This window comes from Notolabrus celidotus, chromosome 3 (genome assembly GCF_009762535.1).
Source record: "Notolabrus celidotus isolate fNotCel1 chromosome 3, fNotCel1.pri, whole genome shotgun sequence".
NCBI lineage: Eukaryota > Metazoa > Chordata > Actinopteri > Labriformes > Labridae > Notolabrus > Notolabrus celidotus.
Window position 1 is genome coordinate 39,799,103 of NC_048274.1, and position 15,285 is coordinate 39,814,387.

Here is a 15,285-nt window from a genome sequence, read left to right on the forward strand (position 1 = left end):
TCTCAATGACGTCACCAATTTGTTTCTGAAGTGTTGTTTTGAAGCCTATCATACAGCCATATTGGAAATGCTGACTCAACCTAACTTTCTGTCAACCTAACAGAGGCAAAGGAACTGAGGTGGGCCTTTAGCTTCCATGCTAACAGCTACAGTGTGCCAAGTCAGCCACGCCCTTAATCATGCAAAACTTTAAGATGAGATGAAAAAGGCTTCTTTAGTGTGTGTTGAGTACAGGTTAGAAATCAGGACGTGGGTAGCCTTTCTTACCATGGGGGACTGAAAGCAGAGGGAGACTCTTAACCTGGCAGTGATCGGAACTAAATCTTACCATACCATCTTCCTCCGCTTATCCGGGTCCAGGTCGAGGGAGCAGCAGTCTCAGCAGGTAAGCCCAGACGCTCCTCTCCCCGGCCACTTCCACCAGCTCTTCTGGGAGGATACCGAGGTGTTCCCAGGCCAGCTGAGAATTATAATCTCGCCAGCTTGTCCTGGGTCTTCTGCGTAGCCTCCTCAATCATCTTCTCTAAAACTCAACTATAGCACAATCAAAAGTCCTGGTTTTGGTGAAACATGCCTGCAAGAACCGTTTCCTGACAACATTTCATCCATCTGCCAAACACGTCTGTGTGGTCGCTCTGGTCACTTCTCAAGAAACAGACCCGTTGACTAAATTTCCACTAAAACAATAACTGGAAACACTTTTCAGTCCTCATAAACAACATCAGTTTAAGTTAGTGGTTTATTAATGTTTATAAGATGTGTATTATGTTATGATTAAACTATAGGGGAGAGTGGGGTAAGATGAGCCAATTTTTACTTATGTTGCTCTCTAGGCTAGAAATAAATAGACAGAAGTACACTTAAAACATATAATATATTTCAGGATGTTTCCTATCAATTGCAATTGTAAAAATGCTTCTAGTACAAAGAACCCTGAAAATATGACTTCCCAAAAAAAAGTGTAACTGCGGCTCAACTTGCCCCAGGTTAGGGGTAAGTTGATCCAAGTCAGTGGGTAAGTTGAGCCATCATGAGGTAAATTGACCTTCTGATTTTTTTAGTTTAAACCTGAGCCATCTCGACCTAAAACAATATAATTCATACTATCAAGATATAAGTTAGCCTTTGCAGACTTTCAGAATCATGTCATTTCATGCACACCCTACCTGCTAAACCCTTTTCGTTCCAGTTATTGGGTACAGGAATGTTGTTCCTCTCTGCTAGTTCTAATGCCAGTTCACAGCATTTCTTTGGAGTAAGGCCGTGGAACTGCTCAGCTAGCTTTTTTATGTGGTCTGCTAGATACCTTCTCCACCTCCTTTGTGAAGACCCTCTTTGCTTCTGCTGTTCCACTGTACCCTACTGATTTTACTTCCTTTACCTCCTTCTTTTTTATGTATCTCCGCAGGGTTGACCTGTCAACATTTCTGTCTTTAGCCACTGATCTGATGGATTTTCCACCCTTGACATCAGCTGCTGCTCTCTCCATCTCTTCAAGGGGTGTTGAGCCCCAGTTGGTCTTTCTTTTGTAGCTCCTTGGCATGATAGCTTTTCTAAAATGTTTAAAACCAAATCAGGTGTGTCATTCTACACTGAAATACAGTTTTATGCTTCAGAGACTTTACTTAACTTCAGTGCATGGTGGCGAGGTAAATTGAACCAGTGGCTCAATTTACCCCACAGCATATGGCTCATTTTGCCCCATAGACGCCATTTTGGAAAAAACAGCCTAGCTAAGCCATTTGGGCTAATCTTTAGCTAAATGCTTCACTTGGTTTTATACGTTAGCAAATCACCAACATGCATAATATGCATTTTTAGACCTATATACATTTGCTTTGAAATAATATTCATTATAGCTGACATGCAGAAAATTTACTTCGACTAGTAAAAACATGTTTTTTGTGAAAAAAAATACCAACCAATTGTCCCATGTGCTTCTCTTGAACAGTGCCAGGTACAAATGATGGGTGCTTCCTGAATTTATGGTCACATGACAACAAATGTACACAGTTGCCTAGAAACAAGGGGTGGGTCAACTTACCCACTGGCTCATCTTACCCCACTCTCCCCTACAGGTCAGCCGATATATAATGATATATTAGATACTGTTAGATACGTGTAACAGTTTATTGCCTCCTTCAAATTGTCATTTAACACTTAGAATCACGAAACATCAGCATCAAATGTTCATTATCTATAATTTCTGTCGTCAACAATCCGACTCCTGTGTTTCTGTGTGCCTGTCAGGCATTACGGTTCTGTATGTGAGCTCCGTTTGAGAGTATACAGGCAAATGTAGCCCTAACACACATGTCTGGAATTTAATAGTGAACTGTTAGTGCTCCCATCACCAGAGGAGCAGGGATTCTAATGCTCAGTGTAAGTTGTGGTCCATAGGAGCAACAAAAATCTTTGGAAGCACTAAACTTTGAATAAGTTCTAAGATCCTGCTTTAACACAAGAACTACCCCATTAAACACAGAAATGTCAAAAATCTGCATGCACATGACAATCCAAAAATGACTGAAAACGCTCAAGTATGCATGCCACACTAGTAGTTGGGGTACAACTTTTCAAAGAAACGCACCTGTGCATATAGCTATTCTTCAATGGGGGGGTCTTCAGGAGTGTGAATAAACTAAGAGTCAGCAGCAGCTATTTGACTGAGTGCTGAGTATGCAATGCATCAATACGCGGATGATGCTGTGACATCACTGTTTTCAGAGGATCTGGGTATCACTTATTTACACAGGGACAGAAGAGCCTTCACAAAACTCCCCTCTGGAACCTGTTTTTAAAAGTTTGAGTTCCAGTTGCTCAAAACGCTGTGTAAACACGTCCTCAGTACATAAGCATGTTATTGACTTCACAGAGAATCCACATTGAGATTCTTAGCTTCCTGAAACAAACATGGAAATGTTGGGCTGCGTGGCTTTCTGATTGTTATTAAAATGCAAAACCTGACAAGCTATTTTGTAAAAAAAGAGTGACAGGGCACATCATCTAACCTAATCTAATCTAACAATGAGGAAAAAAATAAGCATTAGATTATATATATATTTCAATTTTTTTGTCCCTAATTATAGTAATTATGAAAACCTATTCAACGTGAGGTAATGCGTAATTTTATTAAACTCAAAAATGCATTTTTAGTCTTTAGCCAAAAGAAGCCAGATAAGCTAACAGTCATAATGAAGACTATATTTCCCTGTGTCAGAGCAATCACACTGTCAATTCAGTCATTAATAATGCACATGGGATCTGTTGGCTCTACCATGGTTACAGCAGCACCTGGAAACCAAATGTGCCTGTGAAAAACAAAAAAAGGACAACCACTGTGAGAAATGAGAGTCGCATCTTCTTACAACTTAACACTCAATGAAATACTTGAGTGCTGCTGGTCAGGATGTAAACTGGGTTGACTTTCTATAGGATGTGTCCCTTAACATTCATTTGTTATTCATATTAAGATACACATGGGTCAACCTAACATCTTCATTTATAAAAGACAGAAAAACTGTAGACTCCTGTGAGATACATCACTTTGCAGGAACAATACGTATTTAGAATTAACAGTCAAACCCATGGTAAATCCTTTAAACTGCCACGAACACATCACAGAGGGAGAGGCAGGCCAACAGAATTAGGATTCACATGGAAAGGTAAACAGCTCGGCATCTTTAAGAGACCAGGGATGGTCTGGAAAAGAGCAGACGTGTCCATAGTGGATCAACTCAGAGTGAGAAAGTTATTTATAACACACATATTATGAATCTCCCTCTCATACATAAGCAGAGACAACCAAGAGTCCTTGTAAGAGCTGAATCAAAACCTGTACCATAGAAACACAGTCAGTGTGAATACCCCAGAGGCATGTGTTTTTACCTGGACAAAACTGCCCCCAACAAACCAGCTGGCAGCTCCACCAGGTCAGCATGTATGTGTACATGTGTGTATAGAATGAAGGCCCTGGCCTAATATCATGAAGTGGCTGAGTCTCTCTCCTCAGAGACAGCTGTCGTCAGTGCTTCAGTGATGGGAGCTCCTCTGGGGAAAAGGATAGGCCAGTGTTTCCCTCCTGCAGCAGGAAATGGGCGAAACCTTACCCGCAGTTATGACTCCAGCACTTTGTCGTGGGGAGGAAGCCACTCCTGATAGCACAGGCTTTAGGTTTCCTGTTCTGGGCCAATAGTTCTGGCTTTACAGAGGACTAACAGGGAGGCTGAACACTTCTTCATTGCTTTGTGTCATGCCAATACATTTTGAAGCATTAAAATAATAAGGCATGCACTGCAAAAAAAGGGTAGCTTAAATGTAGTTTAAAAAAACTGAATTCAAGGTGAAGATTTCTTAAAGCTAGTCAAATGATCTGTCCATGCAGCAAGTGAATTTGACTTGATAAGAAATCTTAAAATGAGAGTTAAATCTAGAAATAAGCAGGCGCTGAAAAGTATTAAAACAGGTTGAAATAAGTAGAATATGATGATTTTTAGCTCAAGCTACTTGAAAACAAACTTCCTACAGCACAGTTAGAAGTGAAATATACTGAATATAAGCAAAGAAAATCTCATTGATTTATTTTGTATACTTCATTTGAGCAAATTAAGGCTAGGGGAAGAAAAACACCAATTTAAGTAAAAAATGACTCACTATTAGAAAACTATGATTACTCTGTTTCTTGATATAAACTGGCTCATCTTAAAATAAACCCTAATCCATCTTAAACTAAAGCTAAAATCTTTAAACCAGGTGAGGCGATCCTCCTTTGTATTTTCCTCCATGGAGGAAAAGACATTCAGCTAAAGTGAAAAAGATGCTAGTGTTCATGCATGAGCACAATGCACCGACACATGCCTCACGTTATTCCCAGGACAGGACGGCATCTCAGGGCTTTAAAGAGGATCTCCTCATGAACTGGCCTGCCTGCTCACCTGATTTCAACCTGACTGAGAACTTGTGTTCAATAATAAAGAAGATAATTCACAGTGATGGTGAGAAATACAGCTCAAAGAGCATCTTTGGAAAGACATACAAGGTACAGCTCACAGAGTCATCAGAGAAGTCATCAGAAACTAAATCAGTTTACAGTGACCTCTGACCCTCACTGAAAGAAAAGGAGCTTATATTGGACATTAGAGAAACATGTCAGATTTGAAATGTTTCAAAGACATTAACAGTTTTATTTTGTAACAAATGTAAAGAAAACTGTTGTTTTTTGTAACAAGCTAAATACTGCGATGTGCAATGCTCATGATGGATTAAGGTGGGGTCAGACTGAGTCTTATCCTGTCTTGGTGTTGGGTCTCTGTTCATAATATGACATAGTGTGGTCTAGACCTCCTATGTTTGTAAAAGCATCTTGAGATAACGTTTGTTGTGATTTGGCGCTATACAAATAAAGATTGATTGATTGATTGATTGATTGATTGATTGATTGATTGATTGATTTTGTTGAAGCTTGAATACAGTTGTTGTAATTATCATTTTCAATCAATAGAACGTTTAAAATGGTGCCTAGTTATATGATCATATCACCAACTTGCATAATAATTTGTCACACTCATTTCTGCAGATTCTGCATTTATTTAAAAATACAGCCGACGTACTTTGAAAAGCATCGTTTTAACCACACAGTTGAAGAAATATATTCACTATCTGACTTCTTGACTAATTTGAAAACGACATTTAACATAGTTTTTAACATATTCACAAAAATACTCACGTGCCTAATAATTGTGCACGCAGTGTATGAGCAATCAATAAGATACAAGCTGAACTGTGTCTTGAAGAGATGCCTCATGTGATATTCTTAAATCAACTTGAAGTTGTTACTCAATCTTGGGACAAGTTTTATTTTGATGAGACTTTAGGTGAGACAACCAATGTAGCTTATTTTAACAGTCATTCACTCAATTCAAGATTCACAGACTAACTGAGACAAAAAGACATGTTCATAATCAATTTAAGATTCAACCATACATACAAAGATTAAAAACAAGTAAAGAACTCTAAAAATAAGGTCATTCAACTTTGGAGTTAGGCAGTGTGATAAAGTCTGTCCCGGCAGTGGTGTCATTCCTTTTTGTGTAAACCTTCTTTTTGAGTCCGTCTAATAGAGACGAGGTATGTCTTTATTTGGTAATATGAAGATCGATAGCAGCTCCATCTCATTTAGTATTCATGAGGTTTTCTTTCAAATCGTTTTAAGGATCTTATGAAAGCAAAACAATTCCCATATCATTCAGCTCTCATGAAATATTAACAAAATGGACATGACTGATTAAATCCAACAGACTTAACCTGTACACCCTGAAAGATAAGAACAGTGCTTTCAAACCAGAGTGGTTTAGTTAACAACCTGACACTGATTTCATGACACACACTCCATGATTCATCCACCACACTGCAAAAAGCCAGCCTTCAAAAACAAGAAAGAAACACACAAAAATGTGGGGTATATTACTTAAACTAAGCAAAATTATCTGACAACAGAACAAGACAATTTGGCTTGTCAAGACTTTCCAAAACTAGTGAAAATATCTAACCTCAATCAACCCAGAAATACCTTCAATTAGTGTATTTTCACTAATAACAAGTGCATTCTTCATGATAGAAATAAAAAAATATGAGACTTCTTTTCTCAATATGTTGAAAAAAAATCCTAAATTAAGTAAATGCCATTATTTTTATTGCGTTTTCACACTTTTTATTTGTAGAGGGGAGGACAGTGATAGTGCAGGGAAGTGGGAGAGTGGGGGAATAACATGCAGGAATGAGGCCACAGGCTGGAATTGAACCTGGGCCAACTGCTTCATAGACACACAACTTAACCATTAGGCTAAGTCTGCGCCTTAGTGCCATTATCTTGACATATTGACATGCACTAGGCATTACATTTCTTGAAACCAACAGTTATACTAAAAACTAATTGACTTTTCTTGATGGAAAGACAAAAGTTAAGAATATATTTCTCATTAGGTAGGATCAATGTCTGCCTTGTAATTTGGAAGAACTTATCAGAATGTAATGATTTCTGTTTAAATGTTTAAATATGAAGTGTCAGTTTACAGTACTGTGCCAACTGTACTGATATATAGTAGTACATATTTTCTATAGTTTCATTGAAAATAAAACAGTGGATTACATTTGGCTGTCATTTGTTTAATTGTGTGAAGAGATATGATTGTGTCGACGTCATGGTTTCTTATTTCATGCTTGAAATAAGAAATGGTGACTTTGAAAAAGCAGTTTTATACTTGTGAGTGTTGATGAAACAGCTTTGTAACAGTTGATATTCTAGTTTCAAGCATGTATTATTCAGTATAGGTCATGAAGTCTCAGGCTGTAATATCTTACTGAGATCATTTAGGACCAAAACACTCAGAACAAGTGAAACACTCGAACATAAAAACTCCTCAGTGAGAAAAACCATCTTATCAGGCAAACAATAAGAACAATTCACCCATATCAGAGATATTCAATCTTACTTTGATTTCACTTTTTGCAGTACATGATTGATCCTTAACTGTAGTAACATGGTGAACTAATGCAAACTTTTTAGTCCATGACCCCATAAATAACAGAGTCAGAGGCTGGAGACCCCCTCCTGAGGTTATTAAAAAATCACTACCATTGCTCTCTCTCTCTCTCTCTCTCTCTCTTATTCTCTTCTATTTGTTTATCATGAGTCTGGTTCTGCTGGAGGTTTCTGCCTGTTAAAGGAAGTTTGTCCTTGTCGCTGTAACTAGTTAATTACCGCAAGGTGCAATGCTCATGGTGGACTAAGACGAGATAAGATCGAGTCCTGTCAGTAAGAGGGGACTGGATCGTGTCCTGTCTTGATGATTGGTCTTCGTTAATAATTTAACATAGATAACGTTTGTTGTGATTTGGTGCAATACAAATAAAGATTGATTAATAAATGTTGCCCACAGCTGCATGCAAGAACTAGCAGGCCAATCCAAAAACCTGCAGATTTATCCATCCATCCATCCATCTTCTTCCGCTTATCCGGGTCCGGGCAGCAGCCTCAGCAGAGAAGCCCAGACACTCCTCTCCCCGGCCACTTCCACCAGCTCTTTTGGGAGGATACCAAGGCGCTCCCAGGCCAGCTGAGAGACATAGTCTCGCCAGCGTGTCCTGGGCCTTTCCCGTGGCCTCCTTCCAGACGGACATGCCCGAAACACCTCCCCAGGGAGAAGTCCGGGAGGCATCCTGACCAGATGCCCGAACAGCCTCATCTGGCTCCTCTCGATCCGGATCCTATCTCTAAGGCTGAGCCCAGCCACCCTGCGGAGAAAGCTCATTTCGTCCGCTTGTATTCGCGATCTTGTTCTTTCAGTCACTACCCACAGCTTGTGACCATAGGTGAGGGTTGGAATGTAGATTGACCGGTAAATTGAGAGCTTTGCCTTCTGGCTCAGCTCTCTCTTCACCACGACAGACCGGTACAGCATCCACATCACTGCAGACGCCGCCCCGGTCTGTCTGTCAATCTCCCACTCCCGTTTCCCCTCACTCGTGAACAAGACCCCGAGATACTTAAACTCCTCCGCCTGGTGCAAAGACTCTCCTCCACCCTGGAGCGAGCAAGCCACCCTTTTCTGACTCAGCACCATGGCCTCAGACTTGGAGGTGCTGATCTTCATCCCCGCTGCTTCACACTCAGCTGCAAACCGTCCCAGTGCGAGCTGGAGGTCACCGCTCGATGAAGCCAATAGGACCACATCATCTGCAAAGAGCAGAGATTTAATCCCAAGGCCACCGAACCGGACACCCTCTGCCACTTGGCTGCACCTAGAAATTCTGTCTATAAAAGTTATGAACAGAACCGGTGACAAAGGGCAGCCCTGGCGGAGTCCAACCCCCACTGGGAACGATTTTGACTTACTGCCGGCAATACAAACCAAACTCTGGATCCGACAATACAGAGACTGAATGGCCCGTAGCAACAGGCCATCCACCCCATATTCCCAGAGCACCTCCCAAAGGATACCTCGGGGGACACGGTCGTAAGCCTTCTCCAAGTCCACAAAGCACATGTGGACTGGTTGGGCAAACTCCCATGCTCCCTCCAGCACCCTCTCGAGGGTGTAGAGCTGGTCCAGTGTTCCACGGCAGATTTATTTTTCATTTATAAAATGCTAGAAGCAGCATGATTTCCTCAGAGGTCATGTGGGAGCAAAGTAAAGAAGGAAATAATGACGTTTTTTGTTTAAATAGTTTTATCTCAAATGTTGTAACTTTTCTATACATTTTTACAACATTCAATAAAATTGAAACACACCTCTCATATCTCCAATACACAGCATACTCCGTTCTGTTGGTTTGCTGTGTCATGATGAAATTAATTTCACGTTTAAACTTTTGTTTCTGAAGTATTACTCTGAAGTTACACTGATTGTGGTTTTGAAACTATCTGCAAAAAGATCATTTTCAGTGAATGGAGAGATGAGCTGGCCAGGATAGCTTCTTTTTAACAGCTTATCTACAGAATGAATAATAACACTAAGGTATTCAGGTCTATATGGGGACCCTACCTGGAAATCATTGGAGAAGATGACTGATGATATTTGATGTTCAATTAATCAGTCCTCTATTTGTAACGTACATCATGTATGATTATGAAAAGTAATATTGTGACATGAATAGGAATGTTTTTTTATTTATTTTAATTTCCGTTTATTCACACTCTTTATTTACCTTGTTTTCTTATGTTTATCTTCCCTTTTTAAAATGTTTTATTTTATTCTTATTCTTTTTTTCTTAAAGTTGGTTTTGTTTAACTTGTATATCATTTGTGAACTTGTGGTGTACAAAGAAATACTGAAAAAAACAGGGAAAAAAAAGTTGGCTCTAAAAGTAATAAAATAATAAAAATAAACTATTTGCTAAATAAAATATTCCTTTAACTATGAAATGAATGATACAAGCTCATATTACCTTTTCATAACCATTATTAGTCAGACAGTATGTCAGTCAGAAGCCTTTATTGTCATTGTTGGGAGACAACAAAATGAATATTGATTTGATTTGAATGTCAATATTACATTTGTTGTTACCCTACAATGACAATTAACGTTTCTGACTGACTGACTGACTGACTGACTGACTGACTGACTGACTGTCTTACTCAATGGGTTATGAAAAGGTAATCTGAGCTTGTATCATTCATTATATAGTTATAGGAATAATTTATCTAGCAGTAGTTCATTTTTTATTATTTTTAGATTCAACTTATTTAATCAATACTTCTATTTTATTTTAGTTTGTATCCAACTAATTAATAGCCTTAAATTGTATTTGATTATTTATTGTTTAATTTATTATCATTATTTTCCATTTATTATTGTAATGTTCCTAATTTATCCTTTACACTTTATTTAATTTTACAGATGTAATGTTGTCCTCTTATTCTGAAAACCTCTTTTATTGTCCTTTTAATGCTTTTATTTACTTATCCCTTTTTATTTATTTATTTGTATCTATTTATCTTTGAAAAACCTCTCCACAATGATTTATTGGTCTATTGTCCCACCACTTCATTCTGTTTAATGTACGTGTATTCCTTTTAACTTCTTGCGTTGCATTTTGTTTTGCATTGTTAAAGTTCCTCCTCCCTGTCTAAATGTGTTCTTTGTTACCTGAACAACGCTTTGTTTTCCAAGCACTTGGTAAACATTTGTTTTTAAAGGTGCTATATGAATAAAGTTATTATAATTATTACTTTTTCTACATGGATATTTTTGTTTATGAATTTTGCTCTCATTTTACAGTGTTCAGTAATTTGGCTGGTCTATTACAAGGGTAAAGAACCTGTTCCTATACATTTCATGTTTGTATTATTGTTAAATATAGTCTGATTGAAAAACAAAAACTTTGATGTTTATGGAGATTCAAATATGAGAACACCCTGATGAAGAGTGTTTTTCCCTGATTGTTTTTGTTTTTAAGCGTTACGCCCTGAAGGCTTTTAAAACGTATTCCTTGACTCAAGCGAGTGTGCTTAAAGTCAGCTCCTGTGACTCTCCCCATGACAGGAAATACTCTATTATTTAAGAGCACCTGGCTTAAACCTGGAGTTTACCACACGACTTACATGAGTATAGGGGAACTTCTTTTCTTTTTCCTTGAATAAAAATAATACATCAAATTTTAACTCATTTAAATGATGTCTGTAATTAAATAAAACACTGAAAAATGTACTTTTCAGAACAGAAGTGAGCTTATTAAGGGGGCATGATCACAGGAAAAGACCATGAAACCTCCAGACAGATGCCCTCAGATGTAACACAGAACTCTTGTTTTTGTCCCTTAGATGGCAGAGCACAGAAATGAATCTGCTGAACACATTCCCCATCAACAGTACTTCAGAAACATCATTTTAATAGTTGAAATAAATACTCCATTACATGCATATTCAAAACACTTTAAAATACTATGGAAAGTCTGGTAAATAGTGTAAAACCTATGGCACACACTCACAGCAGCTTTTACAAATTAGGAATTCACACACACACACACAAACGCGCGCACACACACACACACACACACACACAAAAAAAAGACTGAGACACTCGGATCACTCTGTCTAATCTCACAAGCAGGTGTAATTGAGTAGGTCAGCCAACCATAGGTTCACACAGCAAGGCTACATCCATCATCAAGGCTGCTGTTTTCACCGAAGTAGAAAACTGAGGTAAACTTTTCAGGTTTGACGGCTGCTGTCTGTCAGCGGAACCCCGGCCAGGTCCAGAGAGATGCAGTGGTTCACTTCTACCTAGGTTTGACTCGCATCCAGCGCGACATCAAACCCTGCAGAGGCTGCTTTTAGTTCCCCCTGCATTCTAACATACTTCAACCACATGGACAGAAACACAGACAGCTCTCATGTGATGTTACTCTGACTGTAAACCTGATGAACAGGGAGAACCCAGGTGAGTCTCTTTGGTGGGTCAGAAGAGGACAGAGGGGACTGGAGCTCATACTGCCTCTTCCTAAACTAATTCACAGAATGAGAGTTGACTGGCGGCAGAGTCCTTGGAGAGGAGCGTTCTCTGAGTGCCTGAGTGAGCAGAGTGCAGCCGTCTGACACAGCACACGCCGAATTACGCAGGCGCTCGCGGTAGTCTGCCATTTTGGAGCTGCTCTCAGGATGCTGTGCAACATCTCGTAGGCCCTGAGTGAGGAGGACACAGGCTGAAACCACACTCATGGCCCCCCCTAACACTGCAGTCTGTACCCCCTTCCCTTCATTGGAGATACTCGCAGCTCTTCCCAGGAAAGAAGGCTCTGTGGCAAACCCAACCAGGGCGCTCACAGCCTGGACCAGAGCGGCACCAAAGAGGACGCAGCGGTTTCTGGTCAGCTCACTGGGCTGCGTTTTCACTTCCTTGACACACGCGAGAAAGGCCGTGCCGCTTGTGCTCATGCTCTTGACGCTCAGTTTGAACTGCTCTTTTGCAAAGCGATCTCTGGACCTCTCGCTAGCCAGAGACGAAATGTCTGTCAGATTCTTCAGGTTAATAGAGATGTTCTGAGACAGCTCCAGGAGGAGCTGGGGGGTGAGGTCTGGAAGGGGTGTGACTCGGAGGATGCCGCAGCTCTGCTCCACTTCATGCCGACATCGGGTCACTTTGTAGCGGTCAACCAGACCCGGCAGGCAGGGCTGAGAGCCGGGGGTCTCCACCGCCGCCAAGTAAGCAGCGTGGGCCGAGCATTCTGTCAAAGACACCACCAGGTCGGCCATCTCCACCAGACGGTCTCCCACCTCGGTGAAGCGGCCCATGTTGAGCTGACTCTGGATGTCGTGTGTGAGGATGGAGAGCTCTTTAGTCCTGGCTATGACTGTGTCTCGGCACTGGTCGAAGGTGTCCGCCACAGCCACCCCTTCAGAAGTCATGACGGGCCTCGTCTCACTGGACAGGAGGAGGAGATCGGCCACCAGCTGCATCTTGCTTTTACAATTGTCACAGATGGAAGAGAGACGCTTCCTTTGCTGCAAACTGCCACTGGGTGTGCTGGGGGATCCCTCACTTGTGGATTTGTCAGAGCCACCACTAGCCATAATAAGGGAGTTGGGGTAGGGTGGGGGGCTACTCAGTTCAGTTCTGTATAGTTCTCTGCATCGTACTGTTTCCAAGATAAGCCTTAACTCACTGCTTTCACACACTTTGAGAAAATCAACTGGCCGAACAGTCTTCCTTAAATTCCTTCAGAGTATTGGTAATCAGCTGTACATTAAATGTGGACACACAGAACATATACTCTTAATGTAAACATGTAGAAAGAGCTAAACTCTGTTACTGCATTACTTTGTGTGAATAACATCCAGATTGTTTTATCTTGTTAGACTAAGTGTTAATCGGGCACACTCCTAGTCACCTGCCTTGGCATTACACCTTAAACTTGGAGTGATCTTATTGATTCATTCAATGCCTGTGACATACATAAGTCAATACTCTCACTCAGTCCCTGTTTGGGGAAGAAGAACAGAAGAATTCACAGGTGGTGACTTTAAAAAGGAAACTGCAGTGCCACCTCCTGAGAGGCAAAGTGCAGACTGAGAGGATGTCAGAAGAAACTTTTCTTTTAGATCACATTCCTAATTCATTACATCTGCTGATCCTTCTGTTTTGATCTCTTAGGAGAGGAAACATCACCCCAACACTAACTTGATCTATTTTCAGTCTTTTTTTTAACATGAATCAATATGATGTCATTTTAAGTCCACTGGAGTCAGGGTGAGTAGCCTGAAGCAGCACTGATCTCCAGTCCGACTTGCTTCCAAAGACTGTGACCGGCCTGGTGAACTCATGCTGGTTAGAAACGAGGCTCCACCCGGGCAGCTCTCCTGGACAGGGGGAAGACTTGTGTTCCCCTTCAGCACCATCCTCTCATGAGTCGTCCAAAGTTAGAGACCGAAAGCCCAACTTTCCAAAAACACAAACTCCTCTCTCCACTTTCAACCTCTTCTTCTTCAGACACAGACCTGGGTTAGAAGCTCGCAGTTGCTGGAGTTGCTTGGACTCCATATGCATCGTCCTCCTGTCCGTCCTCCTCCTCCTCCTCTAGGCGTCTTGACACGGGACCAGAGAATGTGAAACCCCGCATATCCTCTGCTTCCCTTCCACAGCCATACCCAGTCCAAAGTCTCCCCACAGTTCACTCACATGTCTCTGCAGCTTCCAGGGGCATGAAATCCTGAAGGTAACCGGGGAAGGGGCCGTTATTCCCGGGGATCAAAGCCGAGCTGCGCGCTCCCGCTGCAGTATGAGGAAGCGGGGAGGGTGTGGTCGGAGCGGATCGGCTGCTGGACTCTGTAAAGTTCTAGGATCAGACCTGAGTCTAACTCCCCGCAGGTCCGTGGATTATCTGCTATCTCATGTTAGAGACGTCGCGGAAGAGGAATCAGTTCTCCAGTAAGAAGAGTCCTCGTACTTTCTGACTGCTCTTACTTTCAGGGCTGGCTCTGGTCTGCCATGAGACTCCTATGAGAAGTGAGCCAGCCAACTGTGAAGCACGCAGCAAGAAGACCGGAAGTTACAATCTACAAAATAAAAGCTGAGTTAAGTTTAAAGAGAGTGACATCTTGAATGTAGAGCCACAGCTACAACTGAGGTTACACAGAATATTTTACACATCCTTTGTACTTTTCCTGTATGTTTTTTTAATAGGAAACTGCAGTACAGAAGGAGAGGTGGGGTAGAGTTTGTACAAAGTTAAACATTGGGTAGCTATTATTATTATTATTATTATTATTATTATTATTATTATTATTATTATTATTATCATCATTATTATCATTATTATTATTAGTAGTAGTAGTATTATGATAATTATGATAATAATAATAATAATAATAATAATAATAATAATAATAATAATAATAATATGATTTGTACTGTTGTTGTTGTTGTTGATGTTGTTGTTATTATGATTATTATTATTATTATTATTATTATTACTAATATTATTATTATTGTTAATATTATTTAAATAAGAGTTACTATTACTGTTACTATTATTATAATTATTATAATTATTATTATTATTAATATTACTATTATTGATAGTATTATTGTTGTTATTATTATGATCAGTATTATTATTATTAATATTATTTGTATTATTATTATTATTATTGTTATTATTAATAATATTCTATTAATAATAATTCCTATTACTGTCATTATTATCATTATTGTTATTGTTTTTTATTATTGTCAATATTAATTCTATTTATAGTAGTATCACTATAATTATTGTTGTTTTTATTATTCA

At 39.9% G+C, this 15,285-nt stretch overlaps 1 protein-coding gene across 1 annotated transcript; it reads right to left on the bottom strand.

Moving 5' to 3' along the window:
- Window positions 1-11,363: 11,363 nt before the first annotated feature.
- On the bottom strand, window positions 11,364-14,535 carry tlnrd1 (talin rod domain containing 1). Its single transcript, XM_034680719.1, has one exon. The coding sequence runs from the start codon at window positions 13,067-13,069 to the stop codon at window positions 12,005-12,007; it is 1,065 nt and encodes a 354-aa protein (XP_034536610.1). The 5' UTR covers window positions 13,070-14,535; the 3' UTR covers window positions 11,364-12,004.
- Between the last annotated feature and the right edge of the window lie 750 nt (window positions 14,536-15,285).